This window comes from Lacerta agilis, chromosome 13 (assembly GCF_009819535.1).
Source record: "Lacerta agilis isolate rLacAgi1 chromosome 13, rLacAgi1.pri, whole genome shotgun sequence".
Lineage (NCBI taxonomy): Eukaryota > Metazoa > Chordata > Lepidosauria > Squamata > Lacertidae > Lacerta > Lacerta agilis.
In genome coordinates this window covers 20435585-20461409 of record NC_046324.1, presented here as the reverse complement: position 1 = coordinate 20461409, position 25825 = coordinate 20435585, and the positions used below count along the sequence as shown (strand labels likewise).

The 25825-nt window shown below is 43.6% G+C and overlaps 1 protein-coding gene across 2 annotated transcripts in view; it reads right to left on the bottom strand.

Moving 5' to 3' along the window:
* IGF1R (insulin like growth factor 1 receptor) overlaps positions 1-25825 on the bottom strand; it is a 180091-nt gene that overhangs the window by 34378 nt on the left and 119888 nt on the right. For both annotated transcript variants that reach the window (XM_033166448.1, XM_033166449.1), the window contains 5 exons: positions 15422-15731; positions 12317-12462; positions 6345-6489; positions 3031-3245; positions 180-306 (listed from right to left, as the gene is read on the bottom strand). In XM_033166448.1, coding sequence (XP_033022339.1) covers positions 180-306; positions 3031-3245; positions 6345-6489; positions 12317-12462; positions 15422-15731 — 943 coding nt within the window. The remainder of the gene's footprint in view (positions 1-179; positions 307-3030; positions 3246-6344; positions 6490-12316; positions 12463-15421; positions 15732-25825) is intronic.

Genomic DNA, 25825 nt, shown 5'->3' with positions numbered 1-25825 from the left:
ACAGCATTTGCTCTTTGTCCTCAACTTGGCGGTCTTTAGTAGGATCTACATGGAGACCCAGGCCCTCTTTTTACTGAATCAGTAGCATCCTTCATACAATTTACTACCCTTTCCGCCCTCCACCCCACATACGCAAAACACACACATTAGTGGTATCATCCGGAAATGTGCATACTCACGCCTCTTTGTAATAAACGGTGAAGCTAATCAGATCTCTGTAGTCTTTGGGGCGATACTGTTCCCAGGTTAGCATGATCCGATTCTTCCTGGTTGTGTTGGAAATGAATTTCAGAATGTGGCTTTCACCTGAAAAACGCAGGACAGCAAGTGAGCTGAAGTGTCACAAATATCTAAGCGTTAACACACATAAGGAATTTTGTTACATTCCAACTTCATTTCTTATTCTATCATTGTTCTGCTTTTACTTTATAGTAGCGCAGGCTACACATTGCCAGAGTAGCACTTACTGTCTACTTACAGTCAGGAATCTCATGGATCACCCGACTTTCAGAAGAGTTTTCCACTGATAAAACTGGCTGGAGATTAGGAGGGTTATGGCCTTTGTCTTCTGCAGTGAGAGGCCTGGGGCAGAGCTGTCTGGCACTTAAGGTGTGACAGGTAAAACATTCCTATAAGCACAAATGCATTCCCCCCTACTACAGGAATGTGAATGTGCAAATCAGCCTTATACAGGCAGGGATGAGGAACCTCAGGCTTGGCAACCAAATGCAGGCCTGAATGCTTCTCTGTCGGGCCCTCAAGATTCTATTCAGGCCACACCCCACACCAGCCCTGCTTTGCACCTTCCTTGAGTGTTTTTGCCTGGTTGGAATGTGTCCTTGATGCTTCTTGCTTGCATAGATGCAGGATAGAGTGGGGTGTGTGACAAAACTGTCGGTACAAGGGTAAAATTCACATTTTCTAACCTGCCACTGTTGTTTCCAGCCTCACCCACTGCTGACATGTGGCCCCCAGAAGGTTGCCAAGAAGATAATATGGCCCTTGAGTTGAAAGGGGTTCCCCACCCCTGCTTCAAAGTCCTTCAACGCCAAGAGCTTCCCAACTAGGGCTAGGCGATATCTGGTTTTCAACATCATGATATATCACCAGCTAAATATCACAATATATTGATATACCATGAAGGAGCATCTCCACCCCCAGCATTCTGCCTGGACACTGAGAACCAGCACCGAGGACCTTCTGGCGGTTCCCTCGCTGCGAGAAGCCAAGTTACAGGAAACCAGGCAGAGGGCCTTCTCAGTAGTGGCACCCACCCTGTGGAACGCTCTCTCACCAGATGTCAAAGAGAAAAACAACTACCAGACTTTAAGAAGACAACTGAAAGCAGACCTGTTTAGGGAAGCTTTTAATGTTTAACAGATCATTGTATTTTAATATTTTGTTGGAAGCCGCCCAGAGTGGCTGGGGAAACCCAGCCAGATGGGCGGGGTATAAATAATAAATTATTATTATTATTATTATTATTATTATTATTATTATTATTATGCCACAATGTATGAAATGAAGATGGAGCTATGTAGGAGCACTGGCTGGCTTCACGTTTTTCCCGCATCACGGTTTTTGCATAGTGCATGTGCACACGTACACCATGATTTGCAATATATTTCCAGGTCAAAAATTATAAAACCGTTATCATGATATGGTCTTCAAACCAGTTTTGAACAATATATCAATTTATCACCCAGACTATTCTTAATATGTTTCATACAGAAGTGATTCAGCCAATCGCTGCCAAGTTAAATCCGAAGCTTGTTTACCATGAACTTCTGTTCATGGAGGGAAGTTCTGACCCCCCCAGGATAGCACCTCACTCCAGCTGAGACAGGCTGGATTCTCGAGTCTTTAGACTCATCAGGCAGGGGAGGGGACAACCCACCCCCCAGACCAGTCCTGCCTGGCACTGAGGATGGCTGGGTTTGTCAAGAGCGCCAAGTGAACAGGCGACTTATTTCCTCATTTTCCAAAGCCATCCAATTCAAAACAAAAAGGGATGTGTATGTTTGTGTATGGTTTTTTTTTTTTTAAAGACCCTTAATTCTTGCATAGATAATCCAGCATGCAGAATGTCAAACAGGGAAGCAGGTTCTTGCTTGCTTGCTTTGCTGCTGTAGTTTCTAAAAAGAAGCTTGCAAATCTCAAGAGAACTACCAATGCTTCATCCCTTTTGTATTCTGGCTCAAAAAACTTGCAGCATTTCAAAGCCCATTTAGCTTGTTTGAGAAGTCTCAGTCTCTCTCTCTCTCTCTCTCTCGGCATGGAAGGCGAGCAAGTCAGAAAGCTCATTTGTGTGTGTTTTAAGAAACAAACAAAGGCTGGCATGAGATTTGGTGGCAGCAGTAGCAGTATTCCAGGCACCTGGTATTCGTCTAGGGCTCATGAGCCCACTGCCCACTCAACAAAAAAGCAGGCCTGTCTTTGAATGAGGACTAGAAACCAGGAAAGGGCCAGCAATTCTGTAGCAGTGAATGCAGAAGGACCCAACACCTCTAGGTAGGGCTGCACAACTCTCCTGTCTGAAAGACACTCTCCTTTAACGTAGACAATCCTGAGATAGATGTGGCTGCCTTTTTGTGGAGCACACTCCTCAGTGAGATGTCTGGTTTTCTGGCAAGAGGTAAAAACTTAACTTTTCTTTTCCTTCTCAGGTTTTTGATGCAGTACTATGATGTTGTCTGGTACTAGTGCGCTATTGAAGCTTTCTGAAAAAGTGTGCATGCACACGGAAGCTCATATCAAGAACAAACTTAGTTGGTCTCTAAGGTGCTACTGGAAGGAATTTTTTTTATTTTTTATTTTGTTTTGACTATGGGATTGCTTTGTGTACTTTTAATGAATTGCATGTGTTTCTGTGTAAATGTGTTTCTAGTATAATGTATTTTTTTTTACTTCTGTTTTAAAATATATTGCAAGGCACATGGAGAGTATTTGCATAACAACTAACAACTTCCATTAATTGCAACTGTAACAAAAGTAACAGAACCATCATTATCTTATACTTCCTTTACGTACAGGACGCTCTCTCTCCGTTGTTCCTTGGATTAACGTCACCTTTACTCTGCCGGTCTTTGGTTCCAGTAACCCTCTCCATTTCCTGGATCTCCGAAACACAGAGTCTGGGATTAAAAGCAAAGTACATCTTGCCTTCCTTTATGGTCAGGTTGTGATGGCTCCAGTCCCATAGCTGTTGCAGGTTTTGGTTGTCCAGAACATAAAATGAATAATTCCTATAAAAAAATAAGGGAGGGAGAGGACAGGAATGTTTTGAAAGCAAAACCAGTCTTTGCCAACAACTGTACACATTTTCTGTTCTGCTTGTTTCCTCCCTGCAAATAAAACAAATGTAGGAAGCTTACAAGGCTGACAATCCACACAAGTGTGTTGGGGGGCACTCTCTGTTCTGCTAGGGAGAACCCCCACAAGAATCACTGATGCTCCAAGAGAGTGACTTCCCCCACACCAGAAAAGCTGCAACAGCAGATTAAGAGGCACTTTGGAGAGTGCTATGCATTGCAGGCATCCAATGCCACTAAGGAATAGTGCACTAATTACCATTGGGGCTCCAGAAACATAGGAAACTTCCTTACACAGAAACAGACCACTAGTCCATATAGCCTAGCACTGTCAACATCAGCTTACAGCAGCTCTCTTGGGTGTCAGACACTGAGTTTTTCCCTGTCCTACTTGGAGTTCTTGCTTCTCCTGAAGCATCCAGAATCTAAAGGCGCAGTAATGGCCCAAAAGTCAAACTAGCATTCTTGCTGTAGCCTTGTAAATAGAGGCACTTGTCTAATTTTGCCTTCAGGAAATAAAAGGATAAAAGCTGGTTTCCCCTCCCTTTCTTTTTGCCTGCAAATGACTGATTTAGGAATATGTGAATTAATAACCCCCTTGTGGACTGGAAACTTTGAAGGATTTGTTTACAAGATTTATCTTTCATGTTTCTGAAAAACATGGCCATAGTACCATGCCCAGACACTTCTGCAACAACACCTTTACAGCAAGGAATAGAAACAAACATGTCTTCAGAAACTATATGCGGTAGATTACCCTGAGAAACATGTGGGCATGGCTATGTGTTTAGTTGGTAGACAGTACTGCTTGCAGGTTACTTGTTCCCACACTGGTAAGAATGGGTGGCAGAGAGCTGCACCGTTATAGAGATTTGCATTTTTATCTGTTATAAAACCCAATAAATATTTAATTTTTTTAAAAAAATTGAATGCTTGTCCTGAGGGAAAGGCAGAGAAACCTGGAGGGCTTAGGGAACTCCCATAGTGGCTTTTAAAGAGGATTTGACAAATTAATGAAGGAGAAGGCTATCAACGGCCATTGGCCCTGATGGCTGTGCTGATGGCAGCAATGCTTCTGAATACCCGTTGTTGAAAACTGCGGGAGTTGCGAGTTCTTGTGTTTGGATCCTGCTTGAACATTTCCCACAGGCATCTGGTTGGCCTCTGTGAGAACGGGATACTGGAACAGATGGGCCATCAAGCAAGTTCTTCTTATGTATGGCTGCATTCAGCCGTAGGCATCTTCAGAGAGAGCTGGCAATGTCCCTGGCAGGAAACCCCGGAGAGGTGCTGCCACTCAGTGTAGAAGATACTGAGCTGGATGGACCACTGGTCTGACTCAATATAAGGCAATCTTTTATGCTCCCATGTCTTAAGAGAATGGCCTTAGCTCAGTGGCAGAGAATCTGCCTTACATGAAAAATGTCCTCCGACATCTCCAGGTAGGGGTGGGAATGTCCCCTGTCTGAAACCCTGAAGAGCTGCTGCCAGCCAGTGCAGACAGTACTATGCTAAATGGGCTAATGGGCTCCCTTGGTATGAGGCACTTTCCTTATTCAAGGCAGAAGAGCAGATCTCAGGATTTGCCAGTAGAAAGAAGAAAAACACTTGGTTCCTGCTCTCAATGTGCACCGTCAGGGCAATCTTCACAGGGAAGGGAGACAGTGGGATTTTTCAAGTGTAGAATCGAGCTTATTCTATCACATAGTGGAATTTTAAGAATTTAAAACTCACCAAAGCACAGCCTGAGAAAAAAGGGAGGCTTGTGAAGAAACCCTCATGCTGTAACATAATCCTTTCAGACCTGATAAATCAGAAATCAGACACATACGGTGCCTTTCCCATGACCTTGCTACCACCTTGTTCACAAACTGTTTTTCCCAAATCTGTGTTTATTAACTGCTGTCACAGCTTAAATCCAAAAGGAATTGGGGGGGGGGGAGCAGAGAGAAAGAGAACATACACAGCAATTTCCCAGACAAACTCCACTGCCACAAAACAACCACAACCTGCAAGATTTTGACATGCTGTCCCCTCCCTCCACTACTGATAAATCTTGTTACACGCATATGGTGCAAAGGTGGAAATCACCCTGTGGTTTGAGACCAGAAGGAGTGGTGTCAGAACACATGAATTAGTGAGTAAAGTATTTCAAAAGACCTCTGCCTCACATGCATGACCATTATTTAAGACAAGAAGATCAAACCTATCCATTCTTAAGGAAATCAGCCCTGAGTGCTCACTGGAAGGACAGATCCTGAAGCTGAGGCTCCAATACTCTGGCCACCTCATGAGAAGAGAAGACTCCCTGGAAAAAGACCCTGATGTTGGGAAAGATGGAGGGCACAAGGAGAACGGGACGACAGAGGATGAGATGGTTGGACAGTGTTCTCAAAGCTACTAACATGAGTTTGACCAAACTGCGGAAGGCAGTGGAAGACAGGAGTGCCTGGTGTGCTCTGGTCCATGGGGTCATGAAGAGTTGGACGGGACTAAACGACTAAACAACAACAACAAAATAATACAGGATGCTGCAGTGGTACAGGAGCCTCAGTGTAGATCTTGTAAAGCAAGTTTCTAGGCCTCATGGCTGCGTAGATGTATTTGGGAAAGCTGGGTGAGAAGCTGGAGTGGGGGGCTTAATAATATTGATGGTGCCACCACTAAAAGCCATATTTTTCCGTGTATAAGACTAGGTTTTTTCCTAAAAAATAATGTCAAAAATTAGGGGGCATCTTATACACGGATAGAGCTGAGGGTGGACTTGTGGTTGGCTGTTGCTGCAAAAATAGGGGGGCGTCTTATACATGGGGGCATCTTATAGACGGGAAAATATGGTAGTTGCTGCGTGGCTGGTACTCTTTACATTCCAACTGAACATTTTGCCTCTTCCACAAGCACATGACCACTGAGAGACCACCACATATGTGTGTGTGTATATATATATGCCAAAGAACGTATCTCCAATGGCACTGTTTTCAAAAGAAATAGTGGAAAGAAGAACATCATTACATGGCAATTAAATGTGCTTACCCTTCCAGCTGATCCTCTCCGTTAATATAGCGCAGATTCTTCAAAAATGAGAGGGACACCAGTGCATGGGAATGCCGGATCTTCACATAGCCAGTCACTGTTTCTATCAAGCCCATCAAGTTCTCCAGTTCTGAAGCAATGTTGCCTGAAAGAAGAGTTGAAGAAAAACTGCTAGTTTCAGAAGCTTCCCTTTGCACATTGTCCCAGTCAGAATACTAATGATTGCCTTCTCTGATTAAATACAGACTCCTTGTTCAGCAGTCCAACCTTTATGATTTACCTACGAACACAAGGCAAATGGAACGCAAAACCAGATACCGCTACAATTTTACACCGTCAGTTTCTGGCCAGTACGGATGGCCTTCCCTTCATTATGAATGCACCCTGCTAGTGCCAACGTCGGATTCTGAGCTTTCAACAGCCAATGCTTTGGCAAGAGTTTCTGATGCAGTTGTAAATTTAAACATACAGGAAGCCACAGCTCCTGTTAGGCTTCATGACAGACGTAAATTTTACCATACTAATGCTAACGGAAAACATCCCGCTGAGAACCTCTGGCCCTGGAACCTCAAGCTATGCAGGTTGTGCTAGAGAAATAAGCAGGGTCTTCTCTAAAATGCAAACTCAATTTAGGATTAGACAAATTCAGGGAGGATACAACTCTCAACAGCCAATAGCCACAATGGCTATGGTTCTACTTCCACTGTCAGACGCTGCATGCCTCTGAATACCAGTTGTTGGGAATAGCGAGTGTGGAGAATTGCTGTTGCACTCGGGTCCTGCGTGTGGGCTTCTCATAGGCATCTGGTCGGCCACTGTGAGAACAGGATGCTGGACTAGATGGGCCACTGGCCTGATCCAGTAAGGCTCTTCTCAAACACAGGACATAGTGGTCAATGCCCATCACTGATTTGGTCAGAAACTTTAGTTATCCAGAGGTTTGCTACTCTTGGAGGTTGGCTCTCATGCTCTTCATTAATTTGTCTAATCTGTGTTTAATGGCCTCTAAGCTTATGACCACTATCCTATTCTGTAGTGGTGGATTCTTTTAAGTTAGTTACGCATGGTGAGAAGTAATACTTCCTTTGGAAGTAGGTCCAGGACTGCCAGAACAACTTAGCTTAATATGGAATAGTAGGATTTCCACTGTCTCAACCCTTCTGATAAAGCGCCAACAGACTCACAACAGACTCCCTGTGCTAAGAAAGCTTCACCTAGATAACTCTCCAAAGGAGTGTTTGGGTTTCCAAACAAATTAGTGTCACCCTCACACACACACACCAAAAAATCTCTGAGAAGCGAGGGATTTCAGGGGTGCCTTGGAATGAAGTTCACTGGAGACTGTGATCTCTTTGTGAGATATGGTTTTATTTACACATACATACAAGTAGAACAAAAGACGATTCAGGTCATTAACGTGCCAATAGTACTTGTTTCCTCAATAGGTTTCTAGGCCCCTGAAAGCCATAGCTGTGGATGCTGTGTCTGCCCACCTCCAGGCCCATATCAGACTAGCCCAGGTTCATTGTTCTCCTACACATACCAGGGTTACCACCTCCAGCCAGGGCAAGAGGCAGGGGAAAGCCTGCCTTCTGGATGCATCTCCAGCACAGTAGTTTCTATGGCAACTAGTTGCCTGTACTCTTTAGTCATGCAAAGAGATTTCCTAGGACCTACAGCTATTCATTTAACGGACTGGTTTGACCGCTTTAGTAGCCTCTCTTTCTACAGAATTCCATCATACAGGCCTAAAACCATAGGCCTGGACTCAAAGCTGACATCCAAACTAGCCCTCCCTATTCCTGTACCATTAAGATAAGGAGGATAGTCGGTCCATGTTTATAACAGGAGACTGAATGGAGTACAGATTCTCTACAGCACTTTTAAGAAAGCTGCTTATCACTTCCTTGAGCACAAGGTTTAGGTTTCCCACAAGCTTTGCTTTAGGGAAATAAATAGAGGGGGGAAATTATGATATTTCTAGGGCTGTATCATGACTCAGGCCAAAAGGAATGTCACCCCCCCCCAAATTATAGCTTTTAACTGCCTCTCTTATCTTGGACATTTTGTTCTTGCAGATCCAGTTAAGACAAATGAGCTAACTTAACAGTCAACATGAGGCAGAATTTAAAGTTCTGTTTCAAAAGGTGTGAAAATGCTATCAGAGGGAAACAAAGTTGTAATCAGTGGAGGCTGGATCCCATTGGGGCTGGTAAGGCAGGAGGCAGAGAGCCAAGCAGTAGGTGCAGCCAGAGCCAATGATGGTCAGAATCAACCAATTCTTGTTTTCTCCCCACACTCCTCCCTACTGAGTTCTACAAGGGCAACCCTGAAACTAAGGTCAACACTTGAACTGGTGGTGGCAATTAAGAAGACATGCACGCCATAGTATCATAGAATTGTAGAGTTGGACATGGAGGGTTGACTGAGGGCACAATGAGTTTAGTGGGAGAATGCCCTATTGACCCTCAATGAACTGTCTCCACTAGCCACAAAACAGTTCCTTGCTGAACTCAGGCCACATCCACACCATATATTTAAAAGCAGTCATGGCTCCCCCAAAGAATTATGGGAAGTGTCATTTGCTAAGGGTGCTGAGAATTGTTAGGAAGTCCCTATTCCTCTCCCAGAACTACAGTTCCCAGAGTGGTTTAACAACCAATTGTTCTTCCCAGTTAACTCTGGGAAGTGTAGTTCTGTGAGGAGGGAAGATGCAGTCTTCTGACAATTCTCAGCAGCTTTAACAAACTGCAGCTCCCATAATTCTTTGGGAGAAGTCACCACTTTATAGTGGTATTATGGTGCCTTTAAATGTTTAGCAGAAATGTGGCTTAATGCAACAGACAAAATTATAGTGTTCCTCTCTGGATTCTTCCTTGCTTGTTTATAATAAAGACAAAGCACACATTTCAAGAAAAAGAAGAAGAGTAACACTTTTTAAAGTTTAGCATTGGTTGGAATCTTCCCAGAGTATGATTCACTACCCCGACGAATCGTTAACTAAGCACTTGTATTCTGTTAAGACATGTACTTGGTGAGGCCAGCTCATGGCACCAGGGAGGGCAGGAATGGAAGCTTCGGCGCCAGTATTTAAAGAGGGCATCATGTACACTGCAGGAAAAACTTTGCCAGTGGGCAAATACCTTAATCCACAGACATGCCACCCAACGTCTCTGCGATAGGAGGTGCCAACATTAAAATGCACCCTTACTTTTAAAAAAAACTAAAAAAGAAACAAGGAAAAAAAGAAACACCACAAGCTTCTAAACAGCAGCAGCTCTTTGTTCCCATATTTGATTTGAAGACTTAGGCCACATTTAAACCCTACATTTAAAGTACTATGATACCGCTTTTAAACAGTCATGGCTTCCCCCACCCAAAGAATTCTGGGAGTTATTGTTTGTTAAGGGTGCTAAGAGTTGTTAGGTGATTCTTATTCCCCTCCCAGTTATGCAATTCCCAGTATGGTTTAGCACTCAATTCAATTTTCATAGAGAACTCCGGGAATTGCAGCTCTGGGATGAGAATTGGTACTAGGCTTGCCATACGTCCGGAAAATTCCAGACATGCCATGAAATCGGACGCCTAAAATGACGTCCTGGGGAAAATTTTGAATTTTAGGAGATGTCTGGAATTTCCTGTACATATGGCAACCCGGGTTTTTTTGTTTGTTTGTTTTTCCGCTGAGCAGCGGAAAGAATGTCCCCCCTTACGTGGGAGACCCAAAGCACGCTTGCGCCCCCTGCGCAGCAGTCCCAACTGAGAGGGAGGAGGGGAGTACGGAGGACAGTGGAAAGAGGGCAAGAGCAGCCCTGAGCACCCACCAGCTGTCCGGAGAGGAAAATAAAGACAACCCAGTTATCCTGCCCCTGCCTTCCTCCCCTCTCAAGAGCCGCTGTGTTACCTTCTCAAAGCTGCCACAGCTGCTGCCTCAAGAGGGTGGGACAATTGCAGAGCAGGAGGTGAGGAGCCCGGCTAAAAGGGAACAGGGCGTCTGTAGCTGCTTGATTGGGAGCTACTTGCTCAGTCCGACCCTCCCAAAGCGGGTGGAGTGGGGGGAGGTGGGGGGAGACCTCAAAATGGAATCTCCCTTTCTTTCCTCCCTGGAGGAGGAAGAGGAGGAGGAGAAGCTCTTGAAGACGCTGGGGGTGATGGGGTTTTTTTTTGGGGGGGGAGGCTGTGCCACTGCCCCCTTTCCCCTGGGGGGAAAGAAAGAAAGAAAAAGTTGAAGTTGGAAAATGTGTCCTTTCTTTATTTCAAAAATTTTACTTTTTGAAATATTGCAAGCCTAAATTATTCTAACACCCTTAAGAAACTACAGCTCCCAGAATCGTTTGGAGGAAGCTGCAACTGTTTAAAGTGGTATCATGGTGCTTTAAATATATGGTTGTGAATGTGGCCCTTATCTCAGTATCCCCTCCTTCAAGGTCATACTGTGAATTCATTTCCCTTATCTAAGAAGAGGCAGTAATTGTCTAAACAACTGAGGAACAAAAGAACTCCTCTCCACACTGTGTATATTCCTACTCCAGCCTTCCCCAATCTGGTGCTCTCTGGATGTTTTGGACTAAAATTTCCATCGTCAGAAACCACTGAGTTCTAATGGTGGCTGGGATGCATGGGATTTGTAGGCACCTGCAGAGTAGTTTGGTGAAGGCCATTCTACCCAGATCAAACTAATACAAAATTCTATTCTGTTCCAACAATCAAACTTCCAAATACTGATATTCATGGTGGGAAACCAAATAAACTGAGAGGTGGATCAGGAAAGGTAAGCACAATGTAGTTTCTCATCATCAAATTTACTGCACTGGCCTGGACAATTTAAAAAATTAACGGAATAAAGTAAGCTTTGAATATAAAAGAAATACATTAAAAGTTGAAGTACAATATGATTCATGAGATTACCAAACCATTCTACCACTCATGAAAGCTAGAAACTTTGTTACAAGCTGAAAAGTTGCCCATGAGCAAGCTTGCAGATTTCGGGCTCCCACTAACAATCAAAATGGAAATGCTAAATATGCTCCCTGGCCATTTGGCTAAGGCACTCCAGGCAAGTGGAATCTTCTCATTTTCCTTACTGATGCAACGGAGGAAGGCGGGAAGTCCCTGTAATTATTAGAGAAACTCTGCTGGTGAGGCAGGAGGCATTGTAACACAGAGATGAAAGTGGGAAGTCCATGCCAATGGAGAGGGCAGGAGACTCAACTTGCCTGTGGTCTGCCGACTGTTTGAAGGCAGAGGATGCTTCCTTTCCTCCCTCCCAATGCCTGCTTTAGCAAGTACCTCTCCCAAATGGCCTGCATTCTACCAAGCAAGCATTATTCCATTTCTTTTAAAGGACTACTTTACCATCCTTCAGCATACCTTATTGCTTTTTATAAAGAAACAAGACAAAATAAAAATAAACCATCAAAAAGGGGAAACTTTTTTTTAAAGCTTGCATTATTTGTAAGGTATCCCAAATGGAGACGTTTCTCAACAATAGTAGTGTTGATCGGGGCTTTTTTTCGGCCAGAGCTCATAGGAGCCAAGTTCCGGCACCTCTCAGGTAGGCACCACTGCCATTCTAACAGAGCAAGGGAGAAGCTCATGGTGAGTTCCGGCACCTACATTTTCTAGAAGAAGAAGAAGAAGAAGAGGAAGTGTTTGGATTGGATATCCCGCTTTATCACTACCCGAAGGAGTCTCAAAACGGCTAACATTCTCCTTTCCCTTCCTCCCCCCACAACAAACACTCTGTGAGGTGAGTGGGGCTGAGAGGCTTCAAACAAGTGTGACTAGCCCAAGGTCACCCAGCAGCTGCATGTGGAGGAGCGGAGACGCAAACTCGGTTCCCCAGATTACGAGACTACCGCTCTTAACCACTACACCACACTGGCTCTAGAAAAATAGGAGTGATGGTGATTAAACACACGCACACAAGCACGCATGTGCAAGCAAGCAAGTGAACAGAAACTGTTTCTTACTTCCACGGCGGATGTTGATAACGAGGCTCCCTTTGATTTCTGTGCATCCTTGTAACAACTCTGCTGACGTGACAGAGTCAATGGTTATCGTCTTTTCAAAGGGGCACACCTTGGGGCAGGGTCCTTCGCAAGGGCTGCAGAACATGCTGTCAGGAGAGATGGGCAACAAATGATCAGCAAAAACCTGCCATTTTTCAATCAAATGTTTTTTTTAATTGAACTTCCCCAAGAAGAAGAAAAAACAGAACAATAGTCAGACAACACAAGATAAACCATAATAAATCAAAACAATATGTTCTGTGTGCACATTTAATGAGGGAGGAGAGAGGAAGGGGAGGAGGAAGTGGTGGGACATTCAAGCAAATAAAACTGGGCAAGTCGTCCATATATTTGAGAACTTCCAATCTTTCTCATCTTTATAAAGGGTCACTTTCTCGTAAGCCGCCAGTTTTTAGTCCTGAAGGTAATACAGCTACCATGGCTTTTAGTCATGATGGCTATATTACCTTCAATAACGGAGAGAGAAAGGCAGTACACAGGAGAACACTTTTGCTATGGCTGTTCCTGGATAGGGATATAGCTTGGCCACAATTTTCTCTGCACTGAGAAGCTCATGGTTGGGTTACTGCAATATGCTCTATGCAAGGCTACACTTAGGGCTGGTCAGGAGGCTGTAGCTGGTGGGGAACACAGTGGCTAGGTTCCTTGTGGGGGCAAATTGCAATCAGCTTTTTTTAAAATGTAAATCGCCTTGAGACGATGGTTTAGAAGGCAATTAATAAATAAATGAGGATAATATTGATGAAGATGATAATGTCCAGCTTTTGGGTCTCCCAGAGATAGCTCCTTGACTAACGTGATAATAGAACGCTGGACCAGATGGGACTCTGCTCTGCTCCAGCAAGGCTGCTCTCGTTCCTACTTGCCAGCTCCTTGGGGGCAGAGACATGAATTTTCTCTGTTTTATGTCAGCTGACTACATGGCTGAGCCACATGGAGATTCTTCAAGTCAGCTATCCCCACAGTGAATATACTCCAGTCACTGCCTGTAAGTCCTGGAAGAACTGCTCCCTGCCTTGCAGGCCTTTTCCCACCTGGCCTGGGAGGGTGGGGCCCTGAGTGACTCCAGCTACAAAAGCTGAGGCTGCTGAACAGAATCTTGGGCTGGGGCATTGTTTAGGAGGCAGCGTTGCTGGGTGGTGGGGTGTTTTTGCTGTTAATTTTTTGTAACTTTTATTTCAGATCTTATTGTTTATGTGGAAATTGTCCAATTTGGTTGTGTACTTTTTCATGTTTTTGTTATTGTTTCTGACTACTATTGCTACGTTTGGAATTATGTAATGTTTTATATGTTGTAAGCTGCCTTGAGCATGGTTTGAACTTTGGAAAAGCAGTATACAAATCAATTATTATTATTATTATTATTATTATTATTATTATTATTTTAAATAAATAAACCGCAGGTCTCAGGGCGGTTACAACATAAAAACACAAGAATACATAATAAAAAACAAAAACAAAAACCCAATGATTGATTAATCCTCACACTTATTTCAAGCACTCTCAGTACATGGCCTTGTTGGTGCATGCCAGAAACCATTAAAAGCAAACACACCAATAATTACCACCCCTTCCCTTGCAGCTATTAGTGCTAATCATGGGAAGGCAAGTGGCGAAGGGAGGAGGGGACACTACAAATTTCATTGGCTTTCAATTCACCACTTTCCATCTTCTCCATTACCACACAGAGGCTCAGATAAAGGGGCTTATGCTTTTTATGAGTGTTTTTAATCGCCTGAAAACTCAAGTAGTCAGAGGCAGCAAGGAAAAAACTTTCCCCAGTAAACACTGGTTTTCTAATTAAGGGCAAAGATCAGTACTTTGCACCAGTATATAAACTTGGAACTCTTTGGGGGGCCAGAGGAAGGTTTGTTTGGATAAATTAACATAAAAAAACATGAGAAGTCAGATGTCAACAGGAAATGAAAGTGGAGGCAAACACTCCACAGAATTTATTTATTTTTAAGTTCAAGAGGAAGGATGGTCTTTATTTATGCAACCATCAACTTATGAGAATGCCAAAGTTTTATTTGTCTTGCACCCCACAAAGTAAGGTTCTGGGCCCATTTCTGACCCATTAAGTTAGTCTGTCACTTTTTGCTGCAACAGACTAACACGGTCATCCCTCCGGAATTTGTCACCCAAGCTCTTTGGCCAAAGGTTTAAAAATGAAACACATGCTACAATGCCAAAGGGATTTAGGGGCAAGTTCACACAGATTTTCATCACTCACTGACTGCAAGGCAGAGGAAGTAGTCTGCACACAGTAAGTTGATCTGCAGTGGAAGAATACCTGTCCATGGATTGTTCAACTTGCCTCATGGGCACAACACACTTAAAGCACTCCAGTCATGGATTCCTCCAAAGAATCCTGGGCACTGTAGTGTTTTTAAGGGTGCTGATATGAGTCCCCCCTTCCCCTCCTCAGAGAGCTGAAGTTCCTTAAGGTGGTTTAACAAACCCTCTTCCCAGGGAAATAACAAAGGACCCTCATCTTACCCCAACCCTGTTATGTTCCTGCAACAAAAAAAGTCTGGTTTCTGTGCACACACCTGCCCATCAATCAGGGCTGACACAGCCATCTCAGGTGGCAGAATTCAAGTGGTGTTTCCACTGCCAAAGTGGCTGCAGTGGCTCCCAGCGAGATCTCGCAAGAATCCTGCAAAATCACAAAGACCTCCAGAGCTCTGTGACAAAAATCTCTAATGTGATCTCGTCAGAACGCAGAAGCAGTAGCAGTGCAACCCCAGTAAGCGAGGCTTCGAGAGGGGTGTGCAGTGCAAGCACAGGGTGGCACCTTTCTGTTTCGCCTCAGGCAGCTAAACGAGATGGGCCACCCCTGGTCCACACATAAATAGTTGGTACATTGGTCAAAAAGCCACACTTCCATAATAAAAGAGGTACTGCATTGTTAACGGAATATTAGAAAATGGGACAGATGCTCTACCGCAATATCCTCCATGTCTGAATAGTCTTTCTCCAACTCTGTTTCCCAAAGAATACTGCAACTTGCAGTGTGTGTGTGTGTGTGTGTGTGTGTGTTACCTTTGAGTATCATTGCGCACAAATCCAGGAGGACAGTCAGACACACACGCGTCGTCATGAATCACAAAGCTGTCATAGTCAAAGTGTTCCAAGGCCACTTTGGAGCAGGCCTCCTTCGTGATGCAGCGCCAGCCCTCAAACTTGTACGTGTTGAGCGGGCAGGTAGCAACGCAGGTCCCATCGTGGTAGTAGTTGCGACAAGCCACACATGCCGAGTTGTTGTTTGGGGCCGTACAGCTTCCCAAGCACTCCGGGTGGCAACATTCATTTTGGTCAGTACAAGCATGTTTGCCACATGAGCTGGGACACACTGTAAAGAGGAGGGGAAAAAGCAAAGAAGCATAAATTAAGAGGCACATTACAAGGCATAAACGCAACCCAAACAATGGCACAGCACAGGGGTGGGGAATCTCAGGCCCAGGAGCTGAATTCAGTCCTCTGGGGCTCTCTTAACTGCCCCCACTCTGCCCAGTCCACCCCCCCCCCCAATGGGACAAGTTTCACACCTAGAGTAATTTTTGCCTGGCTTGAATTCTGATAATGTCTCTTGCCAATCTGGACGAGAGCTAGAGAGAAGGAGGAGGAGGAGGAGGAGGAGGAGGAGGAGGAGGAGGAGGAGGAGGAGTTTGGATTTGATATCCCGCTTTATCACTACCCGAAGGAGTCTCAAAGCGGCTAACATTCTCCTCCCCCTTCCTTCCCCACAACAAACACTCTGTGAGGTGAGTGGGGCTGAGAGACTTCAAAGAAGTGTGACTAGCCCAAGGTCACCAAGCAGCTGCATGCGGAGGAGCAGAGACGCGAACCCGGTTCCCCAGATTACGAGACTACCTCTCTTAACCACTATACCACAGAGCAGTGTGTGAGTGTAGAAGCTAGTCTACTGTACAAAGGTAAAAAAAAAAAAACATCCATGGAAGGCTGCCCAGAAGGAAATGCAGCCCTTAGGCGGCAAAGGGTTCCGCCACCACTGGCAAAGCACAACCCCAAATTATCAGTGTAAATTCTGCATTATCAGATGTATTGATTGATTGATTGATTGATTGAAGATTGATTGATTGATTCACAGTCCATTCTTCTACTCCTAGAGACAGAATGGCTAGACAATTTTTTAAAAAAAGTATTACAAGACACGTGTACAACAGCAAATACTTTAAAAGAGTTTTAAAACAAAGTTACAATCACAAATGTTTTATAGTTCAATGACAGAGCATCTGTTTTGCATGCAGAAGGCCCCAATCCTCCCTCTGAAATCCTGGAGACCCTCTACCAGTCCACATGGACAGGGCTGAAGTAGATGGACCAACAGTCTGATGTGATGTAAGGCAGCTCCCTGTGTCCCCATGTCCTTTTGGCTAAACTTGTCGAGGAAAGAACCTAGGAACCTTCGGCTTGCAAAGCAGGAGTCTGAACACTGCGCTACAGTTTCAACCCTTTCACTTGCCTCACAGAAGTTACACGGCCTATCAACATTCCTTTGCTGACATTTCCCTGCTCAAGCAGTTCAGAGCTGTTAGCGAACACTACATGACATCACAGCAGCCTTAGCCATAGGCGGCTACGAGTTTTTTTATTTTTGTCTTCAGCTAAAGATAGTAAATGACCATTCGCAGTATTACTTTGAACGAGTAGTTTAAATAAGTCAACTGGTGTTAACCTGACATCATAAGGGCTCTCTGCTTGGATGCCAGATTTGCTAGCCTGCAGTGGGCTGTGCCTCAGCTCAGTGTACGTAAATATTAGAAGTCTCCAAGGCTATTAAGGGATTTCATTAGCAGCTCCAGACAGCGCGTCTTGCAAGCAGATGGATTGCTGCTCCCCACGAGTGCCAAAATGTAAGATTTAGTATGGTAACAAGATTTCCCGTTTACACAAGGATATCAAGCAAAGCCGCAGACACATGCATATATACCATGCCTTTAGAGCTCAGCTTGTGATACCTAAAATATTATGTACCTTGATGCACACTTATTTAGGTTGATTTGCAAATAAAAACAAAAACCTACAACACTGCATGGATCATCCACACCATCTACACCAAACTAATCTGGCATCAATGAGCTGAACAGCACAGATACACAAGGTTCTCTTGCATTGCTCTTGTTTCAGAAAGCATAAAAAGCTACAATACAATCGGAACAGGCTGTTTCTAGCACAAGCTGCGTATATACCAAGCCCCTCTGGTTTCCTGGCCTCGATTTTTGTCCTTTTATCATTTTAAGTACATGAGAGAGTCCTTACTAGATCAGACCAAAAGCCCATCTAGTATATCACCCTGCTTTCCACAATGGTGAACCAGATCTTCGTGCAAAGACCACAAGCAGGACATGGGCAATCTCCTGAAACTTTCCCAAGCATTTTAGAGAGTGGACATTCCCAGCCCTTCCCAGGGAAATGAACCTGGGACCGTCTGCTCACAGCTCTTCAGCGGAGCTGCAGCCCATTTGTGTTAACTTTAGACCACCAGTCTTCGTCTTAACACTATCTTTGAGAAAATGCTTTTTAACACGTGCCTTGAAATATTTATTTTATTGTGAAGCCATTTTGTCTCTAGTTAGAAGGCTCAAGTAACAGGTGATTTGAAAGTCCCCCTAATAGGAATAATATCCAGATTCTGAAGGTTTGGACCATCGCAGGGCTATTATATGGCAAAGCATGGGAAAGTACCTGCAAACCGACAGAGCAGAAAAATCTGAGCTTGATTAAATTGCTAGTGATGATAATTATCAAGAAGAGTCAGTTAACAGCTTACTGTATGTAAAAAAGACAATTTAATATTTCAGGTGTTGGAGTGGGCTACTCTTGTGTTATTAAAAAAATAGTTCAGAGAAAGGGTAGCTATGAATGGAAAATGCAAAAGGGGGGGGTGTTATTTTGAAACGTATGTGAGATTAACTTAGTGAATTGGTTAGTGTTTAGACTAGGATGTGAGAGACCAAGGTTCACCTGGCTATGTAGCTCACTGGGTGACCTAGGGTTAGTCATTGCCTCTCCATCTAACCTACCTCAGAGGATTGTTGTGGAGATTAAATGGAAGAGGTTGGGGGAGAGGTCCACATACATATTGCCTTGAGCAATATTTGGCTATAAATGCAATACACACACACACACACACACACACACACACACAAACACACACACAAACACACACACACTTTTCCTCTTTTATTGTTGAATATACAGTATATAGTTTTGCTTTGTTTATAGAGTCCTCTCTGCCTTGAGACTCTGAGAAGACAACAGAAGGGTAAACATACAAATGAAGCAATTTCTCACATTCCTAAAAAAGGGGAAATTACTTAAAAGAAAAAAGGGGGCAGTTTCAGTATTAGGGGGACCATACTACTGTCTTTTGAACACAAGACTGTGTCGTGGGAAGTCCTCTCTGTAAATTATTTGTCGAAGCATAACAGAGCAAACACACTAAGTTTTCTGGAATGCCTCAAAAGGTCGCCATGACTTCACCAAGGCTGAAATGGAACAATCAGGTGAATAAACAGTCAGTTGGAGGGAATGAAGAACCGTAGCCAGCAGCGTAAGACGCCTGGCAAGCGAAGGCCACAGCCTCCGCCAAGATTGGCAGGGCGCCAGTCGCACGCGGGCAGACACAGAGTTGCCAAGTGTGGTGATTTTTTTCTTTTTTCTTTTTAGTTTTTAAAAGAAATATTCTTCCCTTTCTTGTAAAATGATAGTCAAGTCTTCCCTTTGCTCTCGCCAAGCCCTATCCTTCCCACAAACCCCAAAATTAAAACAAATCCCCATCCAATTGAGTACTTCAACAAAACTTTCGTCTCAAGAAGGGAATTCAGAAGGTGATGAGCGTATGTATATGACTATGCATTTGTATATGAGCTGTGTATATGAACGTGCCTGATTTCACTCACAAAAAGTGGAATTTGGAAATAGTAACTCGTATTAAATCTTGGAAGAGGCTTTTAAAATGTGTTTTCTAACTACCTGCTTGACATCATCCTACAGAAATTGCTCTTCAGAACATATTACTGTATTCATTCAGTGCATTTTAAATGTCTTAAGTCGGAGGTTATCAATATGGCACCTATGGGTCCCAGGATGCCCAATAGTACCACCTATAGTGCCCAGTCGAAGGTCTGTTAAATATCCCTTCAAAAATCCACAATATATGAGAGGCTATCTGCTCTTCCTACACAGTTCCTGTGAATGGGCCTCTCCTACACTGAACACACACACAACCCTTAAATGTGCCCACATTTAACTGGATGCCAGGATTGGATGCCTACCCTCTTCTGAACAAAGAGCAGATGGAAAGAGCCTCCCCATCCCACCATTCATGGGATAGCTGACTGAGGGGCAGGGATTCCCACACCACTTTGTGGCCTTGTCACTTTTTCTGCTGTTTTAAATGTGGTATTGATTATGCTACATCTTCAGGGCAGCCATTTTGTGCTATGTCATGCCCCCCAGGACAGCCATTTTGACTGGCATCCACAGCACCGTCTCAAAATTCCGAATGTAGGGATGGAGGAGGAAATTCCAAATGTTCCTATTAGCTCAAAAAGTTTGGAGACCCTTGTCTTAATTGTTTGATGTACACGGCCTTAGGAATGTGTATAGGCCTAACTACCCTGCAAGACAGAACAGCAAGTGGTAAAATGGCAGGCATTTTAGGGTAATACACACAGGGTTAGACCACATGCCATAAAACAATTCTGCCCTAAGGCTACTGATTTGTGGCTTAGCCCGATTTTGAACCGGCATCTGCCTGGACCAAGCCCAATGACTCTGTCCTACATTGGCTTGCTAAGAGAAAGTGGAATGGAGGGTGGGGGTGTAGAGTGAGGGGGTAGGAAGAAAACTGGGACACCTCTCTCTTCCTTTCCCTCTCTCACATGCCCACACCCATTTCTGATGATTCACGGACCAAGCTGAAATGCAAATCGAGCTTGTGAAATTATACATATTCATTCAGATGCAAGTAGCAGCATGTCTCAACGTGGAGCAAAGCAATAGCCACTGCTTTCTTGAGTTTTCCGAGATCATCCTCTAATAGTTCTAAGCAACATTCACACATCAAACATACAAAGTTACTATCTTTGGGACTACATTTCCCAAAGTGGTTTAACAAGCAATCCCTCTTCACAGGGAACTGTGGGAAGTGTAGTTCTGTGAGGGGAATGGCGTCTCCTATTAAACTCAGTACCCTTAACAGACTACATTTCCCACAATTCTTTTGGGGATGCCATGATGGTTTAAAGTGGTACGATAGGGCTTTAAATGAATGCCCCGAATGTGGCCTAACTTTGCATACTCCCTGTCATCGTCCTGCCTCACTAGGTAAATCCTCTTCTTCACCAGAGCAGCTTAATAAAGAAAGAGAGGGGGTGGGTGGGATAAAAGACATGACACTTCTGTGAGGAGGAACTCACAGGAGGAAAGCGTCATAACACCAAGCATGAGAACACTGAATGGCTTCCTTTTGCTTCCTGATAATTAAACCACAATTAGAAGATTTTTTTGAAGAAGGTGGTGGTCAGGGGAGAACAGGGCGGGGAAGGAGTAATCGCCTGCTAGGCCCTTATTTATAACTTTTTATTCTCACTGTCGTTCACGGGTGCTAAGAACTGCAAGCAATTATCTGTTCTTGCTTTAAACTCCAGAGTTTGCACACAACTGCTTGCACTTGCAAAGAGCATAGTAAGATTCTGTTGAACCCAAGAGTCCCAACAGCAAACTCAGGGCATGCTGTCTACCATCCAAGAATTACATTTGACCCAAATTCATTTCAGGAACCACCATATGTTCCCTGTTTACATCCTACCAGAGCCACTCTTATCCAAGGGAGGCTGCTTCCAAGATACTCTGAGGATCTTCCCCACGTAGCAGTTCCTCCCTCCTGCTACCACTTACATTTCCAGAATTAACAACATCTGGTTGGGGGAGTTACATTTGAGACTTGTACTAATACATACAGACCCTAATCGAATTAAGCTTTAAAAACCTTGCCAATTAATTGCCTTGCTTTCAATTGGTTGACTGGGGTGACTGGTTGAAATACCAACCTATTGAGGATTTAACAAGAACAATAAAAATATTAATATTAAAACAAATTCTGAAAAAAAAAAGAAAAAGAACAATGAAGTACCGAACGTCTTAGAACTGGACATCAGCAAGCAGTTCACAAGCCTGGCGGAGCATTGCATCAGTAACATTAATTCAAACATATAACACTATCATTAAACGGAACCCAAAGTTCCTGGAGACAAAGTACCGGTATTTCAGAATGTCACAGCGCTTTATTTTATAAAGCTTAAGATAATCAAGTTAAGAACCTAACTTAAAGCAACACTTCAAATATTGTTTTTTGGGGGGAAATAATAAAAGTCACTATAGATATTTGCACTGACAAACTCCTTACAGAGTTATATATTGCTAAATACAGTATTATTGGGTTTTTCTTAGTAAGTTCAAAAAATTCATCTTTTGTCGGGGCAAGCGACAGATCCTTGGATGGGGTGTGAGGTGACATCCCAAATGTTTCTGTATTTTGAATATTTGAAAGTTGTTTTTTTATATATTCAGCTGTTTTATATAGGCTTTGTATTGTAAATTGCTTCCGGATGTCTCATGGGAAGTGAGCTTTAAGTGAAATAACAATTCCCATCATCCCTTGCCATTGGCCATACTTGCTCGGACTGATGGGAGTTGTAGTCCAGCAACATCTAGAGGGCCAAAGGTTCACCACACCCAAGCTATGCTAATTCTCAGCCAGCCACATTGCTAGAGCCTACAGAAAAAATTATTCCACCAGGTGGAACGTTTAACATTGCTATAAGGCTGACATATCATTTGGTGTTTACCAGAAGAGATTGGGAAGGGGAAAGGACAGTGTGTGTGTGTGAAAGAGAGAGAGAAAGCAAAGAAAGCATGCTCTTGTACAGAACAGATTTTTTATCAATATTTTATCATCTCCATTAATCCATGTTTCTTGTGACGATGTCCTCAAAAAAGGAAGGGAACTTCATATGCATATAAAAAACCCACCAACTTTAAAAACTTGATGAGTTGCTTTAAATGCAAAGCTGTTTCAATATTCCTTATAAGTTTATTAAACTCTCAACCTCAACTGTTCGGCCATGACTAATGAAAGTGGAATTGAGACGGTATTCTATATTTATCGCTCCACTGCTTGTTTGTGCCGAGGGCCCCATTTTTACACTTTGTTGCTGTGTGCAGAGCTATGCGAAGTATTGTGGGCTCCCAAACTTTGCCGATTTCCTAACAAGGCAGGTTTGTGTCCCAGGGAGAAACAAACCCAGGGCTGTTTTTGTTTTTTTGCAAAAGAGAAGCCTAACTGAGGCAGCGTCTCCAAACTCAAACACACAAAGTGGGTTTTGGCAGTAGATCTCAGACCTGGTACCAGAGACCATTTATGTGTAAATTACATGCCTCATATACAGCTCCACATCAAAATGTCTGAAAGATAATTCCTCTTCTACTTTTCATTTCTCTCTATAGTTCTGTTAATGTAAAATGGTTTGGGCTGAAAGTGTACAATTTGGGGTAGGAGTCATTTTTAAATCTTCTGTACTGTGTCAAGCTGTAAGTGAGATGGGGGGAATCTCTAGCCCTCCAGCCCTTCATTATACATTTGAAGTACTATAAAGCTATTTTAGATAGTCATGGTTTTCCCCAAAAGAAATCTAAAACTTGTTTGTTAAGGCTGTTGAGAACTATTGGGAGACCCTTACTCCCCTTCACAGAGTTATAGTTCCTATAGCTCTGTGTCCAACAACTTTCAGTACTCTTAAACTACAGCTCCCAGAATTCTTTGGGGGAAAACTATTAGCGTTTAAAGTGGTACCATAGCGCTTTATTAATTTTTTGATATGAACTACAACTCTCATAATCCTTGGCCATGGTGACCAGGTCTCGTGGGAGTTGTAGTTCAACAACTTCTGGAGGGGCCAAAAGTTTTCAATCCCTGCTACTGGTATAATACTGATAGAAGTACTAACACATATTGCACAACTATATTCAATACAACATTGGGAATAGTCAAGAAATGCAACCAAGAAGCTGCATTTGGCAACCAGGAGCTTCTAATTCAGCTTCCCCCAATCTGATAACCTCTATGTGTTTTGGACTACAACTCCAAACAGCCCCAGCTTCTAACTCTGCCTTCCATGCTAAATGGGGCTAATTATTTGTCTTTCTGGCCCATTTCAGCCTCACAGACTAGGGCCACGGGTAGCAGGTGGAACAATGCATATGACTTCTACAGAGGACTATATTCCAACCACACAAAAGGTAGAGGTTTCCACACACAGACATTCCTCCCAGACAAACAAAGGGCAAGTGTAGGCAACCCACTGGCCATCCAGATGTTGCTAAATGACAATACCATTAACAGGCCATTGGCTATGTTTGCTGGCGTTGATGGGAGCTGTAGATCAGCAACATCTGGAGGAGCGCAGGTTAGTATAAGACAGAATCAGGGTTCAAGGGCATTTTCCAGTCATGCAAAAGCACTCCTGTAGGGCAGAGAGCAGGGCCAGTGAGGGGAAGGGCCTGGAGACCTCCCCATTCCTGATCTAGGCCAACACTGACTGGCAGCAGCTTTCCAGGGTCTCAGGCAATGAGAGAACAGAAAAGACAGACCTTTCCCATTACGTGCTTCATGAAAGCCTTTTAACTGAAGAGGCTGGAACGTTCTGTATGCAAAACAACTACTCTAGTCACCAATAAATGGTCCCTTCTTCTCACGCAAGGAAGTGCTGTTGTTCTTTTTTTAAAAATGTGAAATTCCTCCACCTATAGTCTCAAGCAGTTCCTGAAACAGTTTTACCACCTCATTTGCAATTAAGCTGCCATGGTGTCCAAGTCCACACTTGGTCCCCTTACCCAAATCCTAGAATGCTTCCTTCTTCAAAACGCAGACAGCCCCACATACATGCAGCTCTGTACCAAGCCGCACCCCCCCCCAAAAAAAAACCCAAGTTCAAGTGAACTCATCTGCAAGTTTTGAAAAGAAAGGAAAGCTTCCAGAGCAAGTTCTGGCAAGTTATGCCAACCTCAGAACATGTTTTGCAAACAATTAGGAACCCCTGAAACAAAACAAAAAGAGCCATAGGCTGAAGTCATTACGTGGATAATTAGCAATAGAGTCATACCAGTCCTATTTTGCTTGTAAATTCAGCTCCCATTATAAAAGAAAGAGCTGAAAAACAGCCATCCCACCCTCTCTTTCATCCCTGGATTAAGGCAACTGTTCCCAAGTAGAGATGAGTATTGCATGTGTGAGGGCTCGGTAGCAATCAAGGAGGAGCAGCACCCCTTATGCAAGCGAGACTGTGCTGGAGGCTGCAAAAGAGGTAATTCATTAGATGTAAAAACATGGACTGTTCCCTTGCTGGGTTTAAAAAGACCCACAAAAAACATATGCCAGAGTATAATGTAATGATTAGTGATGGGGACGTAGGCAGAGATATAAGGTTGCATCAAATGTTAGTCATACTCACAGGAGACCTACTGCAATTCATGGGTGACTAAGGCCACATTCACACCATACATTTAAAGCACTATGATACCACTTTAAACAACCGTGGCATCTCCCACAGAATTATGGGAGCTGTAGTTTGATAAGGCTGTTGTTAGGAAACTTCTGTTCCCTTCACAAGCTACAATTCCTAGAATTTCCTGGGAAGGAGGATTGCCTGTTAAACCACTCTGGAAATTGTAGGCTCTGAAGGGAATAGGGGCCTCCTAACAACTCTAAGTACTCTAACCCCTATTTCCCTCACGCTGCAATAAACAAGAGTGGTTTAACAATCCCTCTTCTCAGAAAAACTCTAGCAATTGTAGCTCTATGGGGGGGGGGAATAGGGGGCCTCCCCACAATTTTCAGCACCTTTAACAAACTACTACTCCCAGAATTATCGGGGTGGGGTGGGGGATAGTCCTGACTGTTTAAAATGTAATTATAGCACTTTAAATGTACAGTGTAAATGTGGCTTAATGTGGGTTGGTTAATGGGTCCACTTCAAAAAACATTTAGCTGGACACGAGCCACCAAATTCAAGCAAAGCATTTTTATAGATGAGTTAAGAGGGTTGAACTAAAGAAAACCCTCCTGCCAAAAGCTTTTCAAACTGTAAATGTTCAAAAATAATGAAACTTTAAACTTAATGCTCTAAAGGGCAGCCCACTGATCCAAAACAATCTAATGCAGGAGTTGTGAACCTTTGGCTTTCCAGATTTTGCTGAACCATTATCTTTGGCATTGGGCCATGCTGACTGGGGGCTGGTGAACATGGGATTTGTAGGCACTTGGTTGGTGAAATCTACCCATACCTCTTTGCCCTCTCTCAATATTCATGGAAGGGTGTAGCTCACTGATGGGGCATCTGCTTTTGTTTAGAAACTCAT